Raw genomic sequence first — 22,515 nt, 5'->3', positions numbered from 1 at the left:
AAAATTTAAACATTGATCTCGCCTTTACAGATTTCACTTGAAAAAAGCTTCTTGGTAACAGTAGGGGTATTTCGTATGATGTTAAATAAAGAAACATCATAAGATGTTCAAACATGTTTTTAAAAATAAGCAGTGATCAGCAATGCACCAGAACTGTAGCTGCCACAAGAATTTAGGAATGGTAAGTCAGATTAGTACAACAAAATCAATTTTTCTTTGTTTATTCTTGGCTTTTTAAAATGTCTTTTCAACAAGTTTGATTTCCCAGACAGAAATTAGTAAAAATTTCTGTTTGCACAGTGGAGAGAACTCTGTGATAACTTTATTTTTACCTATCTAAAATGTTCCATTCTTTAAAAAAGCAGCAGGGGATTGAAAAGGCATAATATATTTACATTGTTCTTACTCAACAGCGAAGCAAGCACCCACATACATACAAATAATCAATGTACAAATCCCTAAATAACTATAGTAAGGTGTATATGGAAAATGTTAAGTCAAGAGTTTAAAAATCACTCACAAATGAGTACTCCATCAGGGGTCTCTAGGAGCTAAAATCAAAGGTATTTAAAGTGATGCTTCAGAATGAGTCATTATTTCTCTCTCTCTCTCTCACACACACACACACACGCGTGTGCACACCCAGGGTGTACGCACCCTATTCCAACAGGTAACTAATATGTGACTCAAGCGCAAGCCTACACTGCACCCAAGGTCCAACTGTTAGGCACAGTAGTGCTTAGCCATGCTCCCCAGGGCTGTATTCTGCCTCTAAATGCACGATCAAGCCAATAACTTGAGGGACAAAAAGGGACGACAAAATGCCGACCATGACAAAAGTGGAGGTTGCAAGAAAATGCACTTCAGAACCACGTAAGTCAAGACAAGACAAATGAAGGAGAGGTCTCAAAGCCTGAAAGACGGTCATCAATACTGACAGATTACTGTAATTCTGGCTGTCAGGCCATCGATTTAGGCAGCATATGCCAATCAATACGCTTGTAATTTACTGAACGGTATTAGATACATAGTTAGCCAAGATGTGCTCAAAATCAGGCCTAGACTACTTTTAATGAGCATAAATCACGCAATTTATGCTTTGGAATCTCAGCACTGTTTAGTGAGTGTAAAATAACTGATACAGCTATACAATTATTGGTTCAAAATTAGTTTAAATCCTTTTATTATTTTATAATTTAGAGACGTATTGTGCATCGAGGTATATTTTTTGAAATTACTTCTTGCTAGCTCAGTCTCCACTAAAAGCCTTCCTTAGATACCATTGTCCAATTACTTACACACACAGTATATTTAGTAAGCTCTTTCCTTCTCCCCCTTCCTTTCTTCAGGATATTTAACCACTTGGAGGTGTAAACAGCCAATTCTTTTCTTAGTTTTACAGCTAAGGACCCATCTTCATGGATGTTTCAACACTTATTTTTTAATCAAATGGCTAAATTATAGGTTCTTTTATAACCTAAATGCCTCTTGCCCAAACAAAAGACTGGGGTGTTGTGAGTTTTGCCAATCTTCCTTTATCCTGCAGCCCTCCACAGCTCATACAATCTTATTATGGAGCATACCCCAAAGCTTAAGACTGGATAAGGTGGAATATGAAGCTTCTGTGCTGAGTATGGAGCACAGAAATTCACTTAAGCGAGTTTCTTTTCATTTGCACTCCTTGAGAAGCAAAGATCTCTCAACAAGAGTTGCTAATAAAAACATTTACATGCTAAAAATGTTCCATTTTCTCACGTGCATAATGTTTATCTTTATCTATAGTTATTATACTAGGCTTAGCACACTGCAACAGACCAATTCAGTCAAATACTTTGAGTCTGTATTACGTAATAATTCAGACATCTGTGTAAATACTGGGTGTCTGTTACTTACCACTATTGAACACCATGCCAAGGTTACTAACGCTATTGCCACAGCAGTTGTATATGGAGTAGGAGTAGATAGGATGAAACACAGGGCAAACAAACGGACAGTGAAGTCCCCTTTTTGAAAAATTAGTTTATATTGTGCTATGATTCAACAGGGTGGGGACTAACTATACCTCTTTGTGTCTTCTAGAAACTCTTATTTGTGCTCTGTCTCCTTAGTTGAAAAGTGTTCCATTCCATTTGGGTACGGAATAAAATTCAGGTGAGTTTCTCTAGCTGAACTAGAATTGGTATCCATTAGAAAAATTAGCTTTTACCAGTGTTAACAAAATTGCAAGAGATAAATGCAGTTGGAGTAATGAATGGACTAGATTTGCTGAACTGTTTTGCGAGGTATTAAAGCCTGAAGGCCTAGAAGGGGGTCTCCCTAAGTAACACCTGCAGTAAGAATCACACACCACCACACAGAAGCTGATGCATACAGATATATTTTGTAACACATGGTGGTTATTTCCAAGCAAACTCCTTTTCAGTTTCTACTCAGCAAGGGGATTTACATAGCCTGAGCTCCTTTCAACCACAATTCTTCAGTGTGATGACAGAGGGTGTCCCCCACCCTGTTCTACTGGGACAACAACACACAGGATAGAAAGAAATTACGCACTTTGATACATGTTCCCTTGACATAGTAACCAAAGCATATGGCGGTAGTTTTAAATGAAATTACTTACCTTAAGCTTTACCTTACCTTAAGCTTTAACTTAAGCGTATCTTGATTTTACTGCGTTGCATGTTTTCTAAAGAAAACTGTGCCACTCTTTCCAGACATCTCTACAATGCCAGTGTTATAACAGTTTAGTACCCCACATGTGTCCCAAGTGCACACAACACACTTGGTCAACACAATAATAAATATAAAGTTCTTTTCTCTTTGTGAAAATCTGCAAATACTCTGATAATTGAAATGGCAATAAGTGCTACTAGCAAACTGCTATTATAGAAAAAGATGTTACCAATATGCTTATTAAAACTTTCCTTTAAACTTTAAAATTAATATTTACATACTGAATCAGGAATTTTTCCCATTCTTTTAAATAATTTCATTAATTGGAATTTTAACATTATATAATCAATAAAGTTGCAGTATAATCCTGCAGCATCAAAATGCTGAGAAAATTTCTTTTTTTTAATTAAAAGGATACAAGTTTTGGTATAATGGAATGAGTGATTTCAATGCTCTGCTTGCATTTATAGCTGTTGCACGAACCATAATGGGAAGAATTTTTCCATTCACAATAGCACCATCAAACAATGGACCAAAGAACGGGACCTGAATCAGGAAATTGAGAAATTCAATCATTAAAATCAATCTCTTCTGTAACAATTAGCAATCAACATTAACAAAGGATCACTCATACAAATTGCTCTTCTTACCTCTAGTTAATCAATCACACTAGTTATTCAAAATACTCTAGGAGGTGGTACTACCTTACAAAAGTACACAGATATAATCACAATATCTTAAACATATGATTCTTCCCCTTGTTTTGCTTTTAAGAGACATTTGAAAGATTTATCTCAGTTTAAGGCTAAAACCTAAAAATAAACCTAGTAATGGTCATACATGTCCTATTCCTGAAGGTCAAAGCAGGAGTGAAACCACTGAACGGACAAATTTTCTGAAGGGAAATGATTAGCTTTGAAGAAAATCATTAATCGTTTATAATCACATATTCAGTAGAGCAATCTCAAAATACAGTTAATGAACAAGTAATCACAATTACCATTGGAGCACAGCCACGAGAACTAAAAAAAGTCATGGATTAGCTTAAAAGGCGAAAATGAGGTGCCATTGCTATTTACTGAGTTTTGATCCAACATTCACACAGTCACAATGCTGCGCTTGAGTTTATTGATCCCAATTCCCCAGTATGGGTATCCAGTCAAAGTATACATGCATGCAGCTCCCTGTTGCACATGATGGTCGTGATGTAGTAAGGAGATGTGCTCGAGGAACTCTATCCTCTGCTGCAAAACTGGCAGCACATCTGAGGACGGGTGATGGAACAGAATGGGCCCAGCAATCATCACAGTTTTTTAACATTCTTTCCAGGATTCCTTCCTGATAACTTGACGCACATATATGCTGTTTTTAGTAGTCCCAAAATTAGTTCTGAATAATTCTTTGCTGAATCAATATGCCAATGCTGACCTCTGGAAAATATGTTCCTTTCTTACTCATCGTGCTCTCCATAAATACTGATAAACATCTGTTACATTAACAGAGCATCCAAACAGAGTAAACCAAAGGAAGTCTGAGATATTATACAATAAGAATAACCTTCCATTTAGTAAACTAATGGGGAAAAGAGGTGTCCAATAATTCCAAAAATCTGTTACATCCAAATGCATTAATGTCAATTGAAAAATGCATGAGCAAAACATTTATAACTAGCTTTTAAAGAAGCAGTAAATGTCCATCGTTTCTTATGTCTGTTAACTTGAAGGTTCACTGTACAACTATTATTTGTAACAGTACGTTTAATGTGAATTTTGTTGCACGAATGAACAGGAAAAAAATCTCTTGCATTAGAATGTTTATCTTCCCTCTTCCTTTCCTCAGCTCCAGGACAAGATATAATCTTGTTTTATTTGGGATAGGAGAATGGTCACCAGTAAAGCAGAAATCACATTCAGGTGGCTGAGAGAAGTCAACTGAAGTTAATTTCCCTTCCAACATCACTTTGCCTTCATTAGTGTTTAAGTGTTAAAATGTCATTCAGGTGAAAAGAGGGCAGGCGCACCTCAAGAGAGAGGAAGGCAGCAGCACTGCAGTGCTGTGTGGTGTTCTCATCCACATACCTACTCCCAACCAGTTTTTTCAACAACAAGCAGAACCCAGGGAGGGACATTTTGTGCACTGCCAATGAGTAAACCTCAAGATCTACTGAAAATTTCCATGTTCTGCTTAGAAACAAACAAAGCAGGCTGGGAGCCCAGTGATTTTCTTTAGAAGTCTCTTCAGGTGACATAGAAAGTGGGACAGGTTCACATGGTTCTGTTTCTCTTCACATGAAAACAGCACACAAAGGAAGGAAGCCAAATCATCTCCCCTGCCTTCACTTTGCTCACTGTGCTCTGCTGTTCCAGGCAACTTTTTCCCTAGACCAGATCCCTCCTGGCACTGGGGCTGGGTTGGGAGAAAAAGGCATCAAGCAACACTGCACAGGATGGTACGAGAGAATGGCTTCGCTCCCCATGGCTGAGCACACCATTTCATGTGAAAAACACCACCCCGCTTTGCATATGATTGGATATGAGTGGCATAGCTATGGGGGGGGTGGAGCAGTAAGCATTGCAGGTGCCACAACATGCCATGTAAGTGGCTCTTCCCACTTGCCATTGGAGCCGTTCTGGGCAACGACGGCAATTTGCCTGTAGCTATGCTACAGCTTGGAGCAGGCACAGGACTGAATGCCAGTACCCCGCTACATCCAGCTTGCTTCTCAAAGTTCAGATGATTTCAGCATCAAGAGGATTGCCTCTGAAAAACTAATTTTTTCATTAGTTTTTTGCAAGGCTAGGAATAAGAGAAGATTCTAATTTTGATTAATTATTACTTAAATAACAATGTATTAATTTGTTAATTATTAATTAATTAAGAAAACATTTCTTGCACAATTCAGAACCTAGCCATCACAATGAGAGAGAAAAAGCTGTACCTCGGGTTTTTTCATAATCTGGATACTGAACATGTAATTCTTCATTGGATAGATAACTATGAGCACATCTCCAAACTCTGTCGGAATGATTCCTCTCCGGTAGTCTCGAGTGTGTTCGGACCAGACAATATGAACTTCATCATTTCCTAAATGTCGGAGCTGAAGAAAGGGACGAAAGACCTTTGTAAATTTATGCCCTTGAGCTGGGGATTAAGTTATATTCAGGAATTGTCTTACAAAGGGTCACTGCTGTGGAAAGGAACTGCACAAAGCTCCAGTACAAGACCAATTTTAGATTTAAATAGGCCTCTTTTAAAGACAGTTCCAATGATCACATTTCAAGATTAGCAGACACCTTTAAAACAAGACTTGTGCCAGCACTAAATCTTTCTTTCATGCTAAGGCCACAACTGCCCCTGTTAAAAGAGCTATTGATTCAGCATTGGCTCTTCAGTTTAATTTGTTTGCTTTCAGTGTTTACATATTATGAACTAATGGAGAACATACACTTCTGAAAGTCAGAACCTTTCAACAATAAGTAATTTGAACAAATATATTTGAGAGTGTTGCTATTTAATTGTCTTGAACATGCTTGATTGTCACCCTTTTAAAAAGTCACCTGAACATACACAATTGGATTTCCCAAGGTCTCCAGATGACTGAAGCAAAATGAACTTTTTTCCTTTGACAGCAACATAGCCTTGGAAGGTTCAATAGGCTTGTGATCAGCATTTCAATGACTCTTTCCAGTCCTTAACAAGTCTGCTTTTAACCAACAGACTCTAATTTATCTAAAGGATACTCATGTTTAAGACACCAGTAAAAATTTTATTAAACATATTATTCTCTCTCTTCCCATCACATTCATATCCAAGGTATCTGCTGTAAATTTAAAAGCCAACACAAAAATAAAATGAAGCTAAATAGAGGGACAAACACAGTTCTGAAAACCAGTCTGAAAACCGATTTTAAAGAAACACTCCAAAGGAAGAGCCATCATAATTAAAACTTACCAAAAGCTTTACTAAGTAAAGCAGCTTTCACTTGGCACCTAAAGGATATTAAGATGGGTGCCTGGTAGATCTGCTAAGGGAACTATTCTGCAGCTGGGGTACCACAAAAGAAATGGCCCCTGATAACCATGCAATGAACTGGTAATCACGCAATGAACATCAGAAGTGGGGGCACCAGGAGCAGGGTCTTTGCTAATGATCTCAACAAATGAGCACGCTTGTATGGGAGGAAATGGTGGTCCACATATCCCTCGTTCCAGGATGCTCAGGGCCTTTGAATTGCACCCAAGGGAAACTGTAAGTTAACGCAGGACTCTCAACAAGGCAAAACAGGATTAACGTACCAGCCTGACCACTGAGATACGAGCCAGTTTCAGGTTCTGAAAGGTTTGTGCATGCAGTCCTATGTATAATACCTTGCAGTACACTAATCTTGACATTCCCATGGCATGGATAACAGTGACAAGATCACGTTTTCCCATTACTAGCTGCTGCTGTCATATCAACCAAAGTGGATCACGGGGCATTGAGCCAGCCACAGAACCTCTTGGGTTCACATGAGCAAGTTGGATCTAAAAGTGCCACCAAGTTTCAAAACTCACCTTAAAGGAGGGCTGCAATCCCTTCCAGATGTGTCTCCGTCTTAACTATGACACTTATCAACACCATTGCAGGTCTTGTTGAGTTTAGTGACCTCACTTTCTGAGGTATGGTGGATAGTTCTAAGATTTGAGGTTCAATCCTATCCAACTTTCCAGCACTGATGCAGCTGCAATGTAAAGGAACAAACATCCCCTTGCCCTGAGGACTCCGTGACTGTCCCACCCCTGACAGCAGAAATGGCTGCATCAGTGCTGGAAAGTTGGATAGGATCAGGCCCTTAGAATCTTTTAGGTAATAGTGCTCCAGCGTGGAGTTCTCTGACCCCAAAGGTCTGCCTTTCATCTTTTTTATTTTATTTTATTATTTTATGGCAAGTTAAGACAATTATTTCAATGCCATTTCATATAAAAGGACAGATGTTTCAATCTGCAACTGTTTGGTTTCCTTTAGTCTTGCTTCAGTTTTTACTATGCTTTCTGACTTTGATTCTATATTGCAAAATGCTCAAGACAGCACTGTTAAAGAGAACTATCACTATGGGGGGGGGGAACAATTACCACAAATACACAAATATTTTCAAGATGTACAAGAAGCTCCAACTTCTGTATATATGCCAAGGTAGTCTTATTAGGCTACTAGAAACAACCTGGAAAAAGCAAAGATATCTGAAATTTCACTTCAAAAAATCAAAAATACTTTAAAACATTCTTACTTTATAGCCATCAGCATGTGTCAGCTTTCCTAATAGGTTTATGTTAACTGAATACAAAAGAAATGTGAAATAAATATAACCAGAAGGGAAGATCAAATCTAATTTTGATACATTAATGTCATATGCTGTACATGTTACAATACCAGCCAGAGTTAATACTAAGCTGCAGGCTACACTGAGATTTCCAAATGGCAGATTGTTCTAAGTGATACCAAGTATAATTGAAGTAATAAACGATAGTAGAAGCAAAGCTCACTGGCAGGAAGAATTCAAGTATTTACTTTTTAAAAATTAAATAAGTTAGTTTTGGAAAGGCAAGACAACTGAAATAATGCAGGTCTCAATTCACAGAAAGTTCTTTTTATTTATCTGTTGCATTAACCCTTGAACTCTTGCCAGAACGATCAGTAATGTGTAGAGTCTACTGATTTAAAGAACCCTGAGCAAAGACATCAATGCTTCCTGAAGGCCAAGCTCCAGTTGAGGGTTTTGTCTTTGTCATTCAGTCCTCACTTCAGCAACTTCATTCCCTGCTGAAATCATTAGATGGCATTTTGAAGGTGGTAAAAAAAGGTGATTATTTAGCAGGGGGGAGGAGAGAAAGGAAGACTGGATGTCAGAAAAACAACACTGGCTGCACTTTTGTGAATCTGAGGACTAGAATTTTCGTGTCTACAGGAAAGTCTTCAAGAGAGAAAGTAAAAGAATACGAGCAGACAAAATATATGGGCAGGATCCGCCTTCCCCCAAAAAACGAGTCTTGCCTGCATCAGAGACTTTATGCTTGTGTTTGAGAAACCGAGCATCAGCGCATACCTCCCATTGAGTGAACTGAAGTGCAATTCACAAAACAGTTTGTGATGTTTTGTGATGTCAAAGGCAGAATGAAGAAAAGGTCTGCTCAAGGATTCATTTTAAGGATTTAACAATGTTAGAATGAAAATTTTAATATTTTCACAGAACACAATCGCAAGCAAGACTTCCAAAATTAATGTGAGCTTTTAGAATACTTTCATTGTTAACGGAGAAAGTATTTTAAATACACGCTGAAATTTTTTTGGGGGGTGGGCTATGAGAGTTTATCACTAGATGGCAGTATCTACACTTGAGGATTCCAGGTGAGGGGACACTTATTTCCAGATAGATAAAGAAGATTCTGGCTAGTTTTTATGGAGGTTCTACACACAACTCCTTTCTCAAAATGAAGTTGATAGGAGAATCCAATGCTGCTCTTTGGCTTTTGAGAAAATAGGGTTAGGTGCCATTTGATGACCTTTTTTAGTTTGTCTAAGTGCAATCCTTTGTATTGGATTGTACTCAGAAGCAGACTATATTTCCACGTAGAATTGTGTACTCAACTGCAGCACCTGAAGCTTAAGTAGAAACTGTGATCCAGGCCAAAGTGGGAGCTCTCAGCCTCTAGACAGAATTGTGAAACCATTAACTCCCTTGAAAAACCCTGAGGCAAAATTGCCGAACTTGCTGACCCAGTTGTGGGGTGGCAGTAATTTCTAAAGTGAAAGAAACCTGTTCGGGTGACATGAAACCATGTGCTTTGACCGGATAACCTCCATCTCTTATCCCAGCTCAGTACTATAGTACAAGCTTTGCATGCAGAAAGTCCCAGATTCAATTCCTGGAATCTCCAAGGAAAGACTGGTCAGAAACCTGGAGAGCTCCAGTCAGGTCTGCACAGATGTTACTGAGCAACGCAGACCAATAGTCTGACTCCATCTAAGGCAACTTCATACATTTAGATGCCTCCTGACCACTGGGGACTGGTTGCAGATATTTAGTAGCGGGGGAAGCAAGTCTCCCCATGTATCCTTTATTCTTTTTTCATTTGCCACACAGTAGTTCCCTGATATTCAAAACTGATTCCAGGGCAAAGTCCTTCTGATTCATGGTTCACATCAATACCTCCAGTCAATCCAACAGGAGGCTTAGAACTTTCTCGTCTGCACCAAACTGAGACACTTTCCTCCAAACCCTGAGATTCACACTCAGTTACTCCTTCTCCACACTCAGAATCCTCCATTAACTGATCAAGAAGACCTATCAATGCAGTTTGGAAACTGGGTATGGCTTGCACTACCTCACTGGCACACTAGTCAAGTGAGCAAGGTGAACCCTGAACTCTGTGCATGGAATGTGGAGGAGGCACTGATGGGGGGGGGGAAGAGTTGCTGATATGACTAGGTTCTGAAAAACAAAATGAATTCTCCCCTACTCACTCTCAGGACTGAATCACACATGCAAGTTGCATGTGAGCTCCTATTTAAGAATATTTATATGCAGCTTGTCCACAAAAAGTTCAGTGTAGTTTACAAGCAAAAGACACTAGCATAGCGTAACATGTGTCATTATTTATTGTACTAAATGTATGAACTATTTTAACCAAAAAGTTACAGGCTTGTGGAAAGGAGGTAAGAAAGATACGAAAGCCCTGCCTGCGCTGTTAGATCTGAGATGGCTGGCACTGTTCCACCACTTGATGCTGAATCACCACTTGATCAACTGAATCCAGACATTACAATCAACCATGGCTGACTGTTATCAGAATGCGCTGTGGCAGATGAGCTGCAGAATAAGCTCATGTTGGCTTGGGGGGATTAGATGCTTCTGCTCATAATTTGCTGCAAACCACAGCCTGTAGTTGCATTAAAACTGCAGTTAAGTACAATATGTAGAAACAAGTTTTGAAACCAAAATCAAACTGCAATTTCAGCTCCTGATTTGAGAACAAGCGATTGTTTGTTCAAGCAGCTGACAACACTCAGATGCAAAAGCTGTGGTTTGCAGCAAAGTAGAAGTTCCCACCCTCTTTCCTTGCCTGTGAAAGGTGGGGAGGGAAGGGGAGGAGAGACAGTTTGTTACAACTCATTCTCGCACCAGCAAACCATGGCTTGTTGTCAACTTTTAGTGATTACTGAAGAGCACAGAGAACTAAAGAGAAAACCTACATCCTTTCTCAATCCAACAAGTTCATGTCCCTATATCATTATTTTTTATCATTTTTAAATAAACACAAGATCCCAACTTCAAAGACTACAACAGAACTGGAAAAGAGAATGACACTAAATCTATTAAAAATGTGTAGGACTGATTTAGCTGGTAGAAAACCAAAGAGGTTAATTGAGAGTTAGGTACTGAAATCAATGCCCCACTGAAATCAATGGAACTTAATGTCTAAACTCTCTGTGCTTAAGTCCTATTTACTGCAAAGAGAAATAAGCACACCCTGTGTCTTAATTATACCACTTTTTCAGTTCAGGTTTGCCAACGATAAGCAGAAGTTGCGATGCAGAAAGTGCTATTCACACTAGGATATTGCTCTGGTTCAGAGGCAATGCTAACCTATGAATTTGTGCATAACAAAAGCTAAGTGAGAGAGTTGCTTCACTTTAAAACAAACCTAGTTTCTTTAAAACACACAACCCTGGGGAACAGCAATTTGTTAATTAATGAGAGTTAGGACAAGCCAGGGTATGAAACCAGGCTTGATAAGTGAGCTTGGAAGTTTTTGCTCATTTCCTTTTGCACATGACAAGAGAAGCGGGGAAGTACATGAAAGCCGTGGCTCTCTTAGGACCCAAAAATGTTTAGTGTTACATTTGAAAATTGCGTCAAACTGCTATGCATAGATCAGCTGTGACAAGTATCAAAGAACCTACAAAAGTCTAGACGAAAAGACAAGCCAAATCTGGAAGATTGGTCACTCTCATGCTAGTCAACGGACAAGATGTTTTCAAGATGCCAACAAGAAATGTTACAGCACAAGGTCTATTAAATAATACAGAAAATCATCTACAGGTTGAACACAGAACAAAAAGTTATCAATAATTGAAGGTTGCCAGAGGCATAGCTATTTCTCTGTACTAACCGTCGACGAGCTAATTCAATTACAAGTATTAAACTCCGTGCTGAGGTCAACTGGCCTCACTTCCTTCAATATTACCCTTCAACCAGCGCTCATTAATGTGTCTGTTGAATGGATTAGCACATCTGAAGATATATGTACAGAACAGAAAGGGGACTGTCTAATGATAGCCAATTGTTCATTCGTAACAGGGCAAATGTTCCAGGCCTCAACTTGTTATCACTAATGTGGAATTTATTAAATTTTAAAGAGGAAAAAAAATACCAATGGTGTATGGTTTATTGTTAAGGTGCTTAAAAAAGATATGTGATGGCTGAAAATACATGTAATTGGTAAATACTAATATGATTAAATATTTCATATTACACCGGAGACATGACTATTAAATGCAAAAAGTGCTTCCCTGGGCTACTCAGTGGGAAGCTCAGATGTGTGCCAGCTTCTTCTATTTATAAAAATGTGGAGATGGATAGGGTCAGTTGAGAAATAGGTCCATGAAGTGTGTAGATGTCTTGGGCTGCACCTGTGTTACACTGACTAGCTCACTACATGCCCCCTGTATATTGTGGAATGTAGATAATGACAGAGACCAGGGATTGCACTTATAGCTCAAGACCAAGGAATTCAAGGTAAATGTGTGTCATAACTGCATTGACCAAGATCCTGTACGTACTGCCTATGACTGCTACAGACAGAATGGTTTGCTAAGGCTCTTGGATGGACCCTCTCAAGTGATGAGAAGATGGTGGAACTTCTTGACCTGAAAGATGGTAAAGAAGGCAGGGAACAGTATTCTTGCTTCCTTCTCTCACCTGCCAATAGCTTGGACGGAGTGTGCATAACTAAGTGCAAAGCTGTAGCTGTAGAAAGGGATGCATATGAAATAGGAAGAGAACAAGCCAGCATAGAGGAAGGAGGGCTAGGCAACCAAGTCTTATTCCCTCTCCTGCTTCTTTGTCTTCCCAACATGCCCCATGTGGCCATGGCGGTATTCTTCCAGTTTGGAGGTGTGGTCAACAGTAAGACATGAATCACAGAGATCTGCTTGGACAAAACAGGCAGTGTTAACCTCTCCCAGCTTTCTCCAGCAAGTTTCCTTGTACAGGCAAAAACCATTTCCTTGTACAGGTGAGAGCTGGAGGTTGGAGTTTTAGGGCTCTATCATGCCAACATCTTCCATTGAGAGATGCTGTCCAATTTTCAGTCCAGCAGTTGCCTAATTTTGAGTGCATGCACTCAGTGATGGGTGACCAGGACAGACCGGGAGACCAGTGGTGGATGGTCACAACAGATTCTGTTGGTGTACCTGTTTCCCTGTCTGAGCTGATGGAGGACCCTGGATGCACTGTTGGGTTCCCCTTTTATTGCCTTGGGGACCACAACATCCATCATCAAGTCTCCTTAGCTATTATGTCCACCATGAGAATCATGGGACAGTCTCAATTTATATCTAGACTCACACACACTGAAGGGAACATCTTGGATTTGGTATTTGCTGCTGGGCAGGATGTTGATTCACGGGTTGGGGAATTTCAAATAGTTTTCTTATCATGAACGGATCATTACCTGAGAGGGTTTAAACTTATCTGGCATCTAGGCCAGATATAAAATGAGCTTTTGTAGAGTTGGGTGGTCTTACAAGAATGGCCTGCCCTCCAAAAATGATAAATCTGGATGAATTCCTGACTGCTCTGAGGAATTTTCCTGCTGTCATAACTAGCAGTCCTGTTGATACCATTAGATCCCTGGAATGGAAAAATGGCCCAGGTGACAGACACAAATGTTCTTAAGCGTTCTGTTCCTCTGATGTGAGCCCAAGTCTTCTGGTTTCCCAAAGAGTTTTAGGCAATGAAGCAGTTGGGAAGTTGACTACAGTGAAGGTGGAAGGAACACCACAACAAACATGGAGGAACACGGAGAAGGAACCTACTTCATGGTGCTGGGAGTAAATTATCTGATTTCTCCATCACTACCATGTCAGTGCAAAGTCATCCAGGAGAACTTTCTGGGTCGTGAGGAGACGAATACATCTTAGCCCCCATGGCTAATGACATGAACAAGAGATATGGAAGTTTACCACTTGTCTGATGACGGAACTCCCTTCTCCAAGAAGCCTGGCTCACCTCTGCACTGCCCACCTTCAAGCGAGCAATCAAGACTTTTCTTTGTTTCAACTGACTTTCTTTGCATTTTCTTGGTTTTAGTACATTTCTTTGACTATTCTGCATTAGTGTGCTTGCTTCTGTTTTTTGTGTTTTATTATCTGGAGGTCTTGTTTAAATTGTTTCAGTACTGTGGACTATAAACCACCTGCGTGGATTCATGCATGTACATAAAGGGCAGGGAGAAAAAAAGAGGTCAGCCAAGGGACTCGTTCAGTGCATTTATTTAAGTGCACTACAAGGGGTTCTCATAAAAAGTGGACACCACAAAGACATTTAGAATCTTTGTAATGAAGTTCCTTCTTGTTATGAAACTTCCTTTTAATGTATTATCAGACTATTATGCTTCCTTATTTTCTTAGGCAGAAGCATCAAGAAGTTTAGTGTGATGGAAACTTCACTCTGTCTCAAAGAGTTGACTTACCAATAGTATGATGTTGCTTGAACCCTTAACATCTCAGGCCTCTGAAGAAGTTTTTTGCTTTTTATTTCTTGGATGTATTTCCATCTGAATGACAGCATTGTTTCAAAAGTGCCTACCTTTTTTGTTAAGGAGTCATCTGAATCAGAAGGCATTCTGGTTGATACATGAAACATGACTTCCACAGTAGAGGTAGCAAAATATGGAGTGGTCAGTCCAGTGCTTTTATTTTTCTGCAGTCCTCCCATAAAACCACAGTGGTTGGTGAGATTTACCTAAGATAGAAGCCAATACCGCATTAGAAGAAAGAAATATCACATCTTCCAGTACATATGCCTCTGAGAAATTTTGCTATTACTCAGGTAATAGCAAAACCATATAAACTAGTTACCACTTTGTTGAATAAAGTACTGAAGGATTCTAATTAAAAGGAAATAACTAGAAAGTCAAATGACTCTATGAACTACAGAGTATCTCATTAATACCTGACTTCCAAATAATTTTTTTTAGGTATTAAAAGATGCATAAAGGCAAATAAAATTGGGCTTATTGCGTATCTGATTATGTTCAGTGGCAGGAGGACAGTCGGATGGGTTAATTCTTCCCATTTGACCAGAATGAAAGACCAAAGAGGACAATGGAGAAAGGGACTGGCAACAACTGACCACCACAGACCATGCTGAAAGCTCACCCCTTCCCACAAAAATCAAGCTCGCTTATTGTATCAGATAGTTACAAGACTATCACATAACACATAACAGAGCAAACATGTTCCAACAGCTGCCTCGGTCACCAGCTTTTACCTGAGCTCTGGGCAGAGGCGTAGCCAGTTCATTTGACACCCAGGGCCCATACATTTTTGTCACCCCGTATGACTTTATTAATAATAATAATTAATTATTAACTATATTGTTTAATTAATTAATCCACTTTTTATACCACCCTTCCTCTAAGCAGCTCAGGGTGGTGCACATGGTTCCTCCCCTTTTTTTGTCCTCACAACAACCCTGTGAGGTAGGTGAGACAGAGATAGTAATAGACATGACATGGAATGAATAATAATAATGGCCAGAAAAATAAATGCAGTGAATATTTTCCCACAAGCAATGAATGAAATTCTGCATTTTCAACCTCTTCATAAATGACCTGGAGACTGGGTTGAGCAGTGAGGTGGCCAAGTTTGCAGATGACACCAAACTTTTCCAAGTTTTGAAGACCAGAAGTGATTGTGAGAAGCTCCAGAAGGATCTCTCCAAACTGGCAGAATGGGCAGTAAAATGGCAGATGCATTTCAATGCAACCCAAAAATCAAAACTTCACATATAGGCTAATGGGTTCTGAGCTGTCTGTGACAGATCAGGAGAGAGATCTTGGGGGGGTGGTGGACAGGTTGATGAAAGTGTCGACCCAATGTGCGGCGGCAGTAAAGAAGGCCAATTCTATGCTAGGAATCATTAGAAAAGGTATTGAGAACAAAATGGCTAATATTTTAATGCCGTTGTACAAATCGATGGTAAGGCCACACCTGGAGTATTGTGTCCAGGTCTGGTCGCCACATCTCAAAAAGGACATAATGAAAATGGAAAAGGAGCAAAAGAGAGTGACTAAGATGATTACTGGGCTGGGGCACCTTTCTTATGAGGAAAGGCTTCAGCATTTGGGCCCCTTCAGCCTAGAAAAAGAGACGCTTGAGGGGGGACATGATTGAGACATACAAAATTATGCATGGGAAGGATAAAGTGGATAGAGAGATGCTCTTTACACTCTCATAAAACACCAGAACCAGGGGACATCCACTAAAATTGAGCGTTGGGAGGGTTAGGACAGACAAAAGAAAATATTTCTTTATTTAGCATGTGGTTGGTCTGTGGAACTCCTTGCCACAGGATGCGGTGATGGCATCTGGCCTGGATGACTTTAAAAGGGGATTGGACAAGTTTCTGGAGGAAAAATCCATGTGCAATCTCCTAATTTTAGAAATGGGCTATGTCAAAATGTCAGATGCAAGGGAGGGCACCAGGATGCAGGTCTCTTGTTACCCGGTGTGCTCTCTGGGGCATTTGGTGGGCTGCTGTGAGATACAGGAAGCTGGACTTGATGCGCCTATGGCCTGATCCAGTGGGGCTGTTCTTATGTTTCTTATGCGTCAAATGGTATATAACATGATGGTATTATTCCTAAATGCCACGATTTCCAGAATTTTCACTGGAAATCACGAGGTCACTAGGGTATCACCCTCCCCTCCCCGGATGTCTCATTGGCCTGTTTTGAGTTAAGGCAGTGGTTCTTAAACTTAACTCTCAAACTGGGACCCACTTTTTAGAATGAAAATCTGTCCAGGACCCAACGGAAGTGATGTCATGACTGGAAATGACATCAACAAGCAAAGTAGAATAATTATAAATAATTAAAGAAAAACAGATAAATAAGGGGAAGACAGTCCTGTTTCACCAAGTCAATTTTCTCTGTAGCCTGCCTCCCCTCCGACACACACACAGATAAAGCAGTGAGATTTTCAGCCCTCCCCAGTGTCCACCTTACCAGCTCAAGCCTCTGTTTTATTCTTTTGGGGGGGTTGCTGCCTGCAATAAACCCCCCCCTCACAAATAAATCAGTGAGATTTTCAGCCCTCCCCAGTGCCCACCTTACCAGTTCAAGCCTCTGGTTTATTCTTTGGTGGTGGTGGGGGGTTGCTGCCTGCAATAACACCCTCCCCACAAATAAATCAGTGAGATTTTCAGCCCTCCCCAGTGCCCACCTTACCAGCACAACCCTCTGGTTTATTCTTGGGGGGGGGGCTGCCTTTTGGAGCATTTGTTGAGCTCCACTTTCATTAGATGGGGACCATGCAGCTAGCTTTGCATTCCAATTTTCCTGACTTGACCAGGAGCCAAGGCACATTTGCTTACTCATGAGTAAACCCGACTGTGTGGCTTACTTTCGCTTTCCATAGGGCTCAATACAATTGTCTGCTTGGAGGGAGGAACTTCCTTGGGTGTTTTTGGGGGCTGCTTTCATTGGATAGGAACCATTCTGGTGTCATTGGATTCCTCTCAGCCTGCCCTTTCAGATGAACTATGGCAAGTTTGCCTACTCGAGAGTAAACGTGTGATATGGTTCAGTTTCATTTTCCATACGGTTCGATGCATTTCTTTGTTTCCGGTTTTTGGCCATAAATTTTGATGGAAAGGAGATATTTCAATCCGGTTTTTTTGCATTACATTCCACTGGAAATTCCACATCCAATGGTACATAACATGTTGGGGTTACTCGTAACATCTGCAATGTTAGGGCATTTGTGGTGTTACACCCTCCCAAGGATGGTAGTCGGGGCGGTTCGCCCCCACCTCCCGCTAGCTACTCCACTGGCTTCGGGAGGACTGGTCTCTCCAGCTTTCTTTTCGCTATTTTTGAGTGCTTTGTTGCTTCTGCAGAGTCTAGGTAAGGCCTGAAAGAACTGATATCAGGATCACAGCTGGGGGAGAGCAGTATCCTGCTTGCCTCTCTAGCTCAATGGTTCAGGCCCTGGGGATCACGACCCTCCAGGGAAAGCATCCGCATTTGCTTTTGGGACACTAACCCCTTAAGAAACATAGCAACCCAGCCAGGAATTCATAGGTGCTGTTAACATAACATAAGAACAGCCCCGCTGGATCAGACCATAGGCCCATCTAGCCCAGCTTCCTGTATCTCACAGCTGCCCACCAAATGCCCCAGGGAGCACACCAGATAACAAGAGACCTGCATCCTGGTGCCCTCCCTTAGAACAGCACTTCCAGGCTTTGCTACTTCTACCATCCAACATGAGTAAGTAAAAAAAAAAAAATTTCTCTTTTACTTACTTGCATTTGGTGGTAGCTGTGGCAAAAGTGCTGTACATGGAAGTGCTTTACTAATGGCCCCTACGGGTCCCTGGTCGGGTTGCTACCCTCCTTAAGGGGATAGTGCCAGACCAAAGTTAGGAACTGCTGCTTTTGCTAGTTTTGCATGCAAGAAAACTGCAGGATTTGATTAGTCAGTTGAGGAAAAAAAAACAATTCTTGTCATAGATTCTGAACAAGTGGGAGCAATCTCCAACAAGGGACTGCCATCCTGGTGCCAGACAGGATATGGCAGAATTCACACATACAGTACAATAATATTTACTAGAAATTACAGCATGTTTCTCGGTGGTTGTAAAAAATTGGTTGTGAAAGAATCTTCCCATCATCTCCCTCCTCCCTCCCTCCAAACAGAATTAGAACCTTTAAGAGTTCTAAACCTTTAAAACCTTTAATTAGAATTAGAACCTTTAAAAGTATTCCCTGGGTCATGATACCGACTGGCCACACATTCCTTTATTTATATCTCTTTATCTGCTAGTGGGGAGGGGGAAGCCCACTTCAGGCAAGTGTCTGGAAACTCATATACCTATTTCCCTTCAAGTTCTACAGACAACTTGTGAAACAAGTCCCAGACAGAGACTTCTCATATATCCTGTAGGACACACACATATCAGATTTTAGTATAAATTTCTTAGGAAGTGCAACTATTATGGAAATATACAGTGAACCTGACTTTACGAGCAAGCACAATCTAAAAAGATACCTCCCAGCCAAGGCCTGCTACAAAATCCTCATAGGCTTGGCTTCCTCCAGTGTTAGTCAGGATGGAGTGTTTGTCCTCTTGTCCTTCAGCAACATAAAATACTGCAATTTTGTGCGTCTCTCGGCTGTAAGACACAGGACTGCAATTACATAAGAACGTACTCTGAAGGCACTGAAGACTGACCATATAAACAGAAAAGGGGCTATAATGTTGGAAAATCACCACAAATGCGACTCAAAAAGACCTCCCCCCTTCTAATATTTTAATCCTTTTACTACCTTTTTCTTGGTACCCCATCAACCTTTCTTTTTCATCAGGGATTATTTTCCATAAATGCCTGTCTACCTATTTGCTAAAATGTGTGTTAAAATTTTAACACACTAGATGCTTATGTGTCTGTGGGTAAATTCTTTAACAAAAGCAGGAGCTTGCTCTATAAAGAAACAAGTTACCACTTGATCTGAAATAGAGCCTTCCAAGGAAACCTTCTTTTAGTTGGTTTTTCACTTGTGAGGGAAATAGCTTCATTTCTTTCAAAGCACGGATGGCTTAAGCAATGACTTGGAGCCACAGTTAAGAAATTAACTACTATTAACTCTTATGGCTTATGGCTTAGACAACCAATAAACTGAATTAAATCAAAACTAAACCAAGAGCAATGGTCACTAGCACCTCAGTCCTAAAGAAAGTCCTTAGAGGTAAATCCTACTGATTTCAACAGAAATTGCAAGGATTTGCACTGTGATCATGAACACCTTTGTAATAAAAGTACAAACCATTAGACAAATGCATTTTCAAAAATAAAAAGGTAAGATCTAAAATGTTGCTGATAACTTGCCATTGTCTTGAGTCCAAATTTCTAAGTTCTCTAAGTAGTTTTTCATTTTTTTTCAGGAGATGAAAGCTCCTCCTAATAAAGAAAATTTAACAAATGTTTTCATCACCTGTGCAATGACAGATATAGGACAACACAACAACACATTTTCAATTCCATTCATGCAATTTCCTATGGCTTTCTTGCCTTTTGTAAGACCCTTTTGTATATCAAAGACGAATAGCTCTTTCTAAAATAATATATACATGTAGTTATTCTTTATCCCAGGTGGTCTTCTGCATCCTTGATAGTGCCTTAAACATAATCCCCACTTCATTCCACTTCTTCCCATTTAATCTGGTGGGCTGAGCAGGACTCACTTTGGAGCACATAAAACTGGCTCTTTAGTAGGCCAGCCAATAAATGCTTAGTGATAAAAAAGGTACTTCCTTGCCAGCCAAAAGAGTAAAACAAACAAACAAAAAAACACAAAACAAAAAACAACAACTGTGGGCTGTAGTATAACAGTCAGGTAAAATCTACAGGTTCCTTTAAATTACAGAATTTTAAACCTAATTAAAGAAATGGAAAATGCCATGTTCCACTTATTAATGTTTGGCATTGCTCATAAAACAAAGGGAACACTTCTAAGAATGGGAAGAACACAGAAGAACAGGCTGCTTTGGTGAAAAATAAAATTTCAGGAAAAAGAATGAACACTCGCTACAAGACATCGAAACCCCCTTGCATTCTTTCATACAAACCCCCTTGCATTTTATGAACAGAGATTTGTAGGCACTTTTCTACTGATACTTCCTCCAGTGATACTGGTTCCACTTTTCTACTGATGCTTCTTCCTCTTATCACTATAAGAGATTGGTTCAAAAAGATTCATTTTTAAAAAGGGAAAGAGGGGGGACCTGGGAAACTATAGGCCGGTCAGCCTAACATCCATACCGGGTAAGATGGTGGAATGCCTCATCAAAGATAGGATCTCAAAACACATAGACGAACAGGCCTTGCTGAGGGAGAGTCAGCATGGCTTCTGTAAGGGTAAGTCTTGCCTCACAAACCTTATAGAATTCTTTGAAAAGGTCAACAGGCATGTGGATGCGGGAGAACCCATGGACATTATATATCTGGACTTTCAGAAGGCGTTTGACACGGTCCCTCACCAAAGGCTACTGAAAAAATTCCATAATCAGGGAATTAGAGGACAGGTCCTCTCGTGGATTGAGAACTGGTTGGAGGCCAGGAAGCAGAGAGTGGGTGTCAATGGGCAATTTTCATAATGGAGAGAGGTGAAAAGCGGTGTGCCCCAAGGATCTGTCCTGGGACAGGTGCTTTTCAACCTCTTCATAAATGACCTGGAGACAGGGTTGAGCAGTGAAGTGGCTAAGTTTGCAGACGACACCAAACTTTTCCGAGTGGTAAAGACCAGAAGTGATTGTGAGGAGCTCCAGAAGGATCTCTCCAGACTGGCAGAATGGGCAGCAAAATGGCAGATGTGCTTCAATGTCAGTAAGTGTAAAGTCATGCACATTGGGGCAAAAAATCAAAACTTTAGACATAGGCTGATGGGTTCTGAGCTGCCTGTGACAGATCAGGAGAGAGATCTTGGGGTGGTGGTGGACAGGTCGATGAAAGTGTCGACCCAATGTGCGGCGGCAGTGAAGAAGGCTAATTCTATGCTTGGGATCATTAGGAAGGGTATTGAGAACAAAACGGCTAGTATTATAATGCCGTTGTACAAATCTATGGTAAGGCCACACCTGGAGTACTGTGTCCAGTTCTGGTCGCCGCATCTCAAAAAAGACATAGTGGAAATGGAAAAGGTGCAAAAGAGAGCGACTAAGATGATTACGGGGCTGGGGCACCTTCCTTATGCGGAAAGGCTACGGCGTTTGGGCCTCTTCAGCCTAGAAAAGAGACGCTTGAGGGGGGACATGATTGAGACATACAAAATTATGCAGGGAATGGACAGAGTGGATAGGGAGATGCTCTTTACACTCTCACATAATACCAGAACCAGGGGACATCCACTAAAATTGAGTGTTGGGCGGGTTAGGACAGACAAAAGAAAATATTTCTTTACTCAGCGTGTGGTCGGTCTGTGGAACTCCTTGCCACAGGATGTGGTGCTGGCGTCTAGCCTAGACGCCTTTAAAAGGGGATTGGACGAGTTTCTGGAGGAAAAATCCATTATGGGGTACAAGCCATGATGTGTATGCGCAACCTCCTGATTTTAGAAATGGGTTAAGTCAGAATGCCAGATGTAGGGGAGGGCACCAGGATGAGGTCTCTTGTTATCTGGTGTGCTCCCTGGGGCATTTGGTGGGCCGCTGTGAGATACAGGAAGCTGGACTAGATGGGCCTATGGCCTGATCCAGTGGGGCTGTTCTTATGTTCTTATGATTCACACATGATAAATAAGAAATAAAATGGCTTTTTTGGTTTGCTTGTTCTGTGAAATGGTAACGTATAGAGGACAGTCTGCTTTTCTTGATTTTGAACACAGTTCTAGGAAAGCTTATGCACATCAGAACCCAACAAAAATAGACTCTGTAGAAAACCTGTTAATGTTTATGGCATTTCAGAATATAGGGAATTAGGAGACAAATGGTGCATTCATACTGGGGGATCGCACTAAGAACAAAGAGGAAAGAAGAGTATCTACCTAAGCTCAAAGCAGGATCTAAGAAGTACAGTAGT

At 40.6% G+C, this 22,515-nt stretch overlaps 1 protein-coding gene across 9 annotated transcripts in view; it reads right to left on the bottom strand.

The window, feature by feature from the left end:
* Window positions 1–22,515, bottom strand: part of RALGAPA1 (Ral GTPase activating protein catalytic subunit alpha 1) — a 186,212-nt gene that overhangs the window by 37,480 nt on the left and 126,217 nt on the right. For all 9 annotated transcript variants that reach the window (XM_066613742.1, XM_066613750.1, XM_066613759.1 and 6 more), the window contains 5 exons: window positions 19,828–19,899; window positions 18,990–19,113; window positions 14,522–14,677; window positions 5,612–5,770; window positions 3,092–3,219 (listed from right to left, as the gene is read on the bottom strand). In XM_066613742.1, coding sequence (XP_066469839.1) covers window positions 3,092–3,219; window positions 5,612–5,770; window positions 14,522–14,677; window positions 18,990–19,113; window positions 19,828–19,899 — 639 coding nt within the window. The remainder of the gene's footprint in view (window positions 1–3,091; window positions 3,220–5,611; window positions 5,771–14,521; window positions 14,678–18,989; window positions 19,114–19,827; window positions 19,900–22,515) is intronic.

The sequence above is a fragment of the Tiliqua scincoides genome, chromosome 1, assembly GCF_035046505.1.
Source record: "Tiliqua scincoides isolate rTilSci1 chromosome 1, rTilSci1.hap2, whole genome shotgun sequence".
NCBI lineage: Eukaryota > Metazoa > Chordata > Lepidosauria > Squamata > Scincidae > Tiliqua > Tiliqua scincoides.
This window is presented reverse-complemented; position numbering and strand designations above follow the sequence as displayed.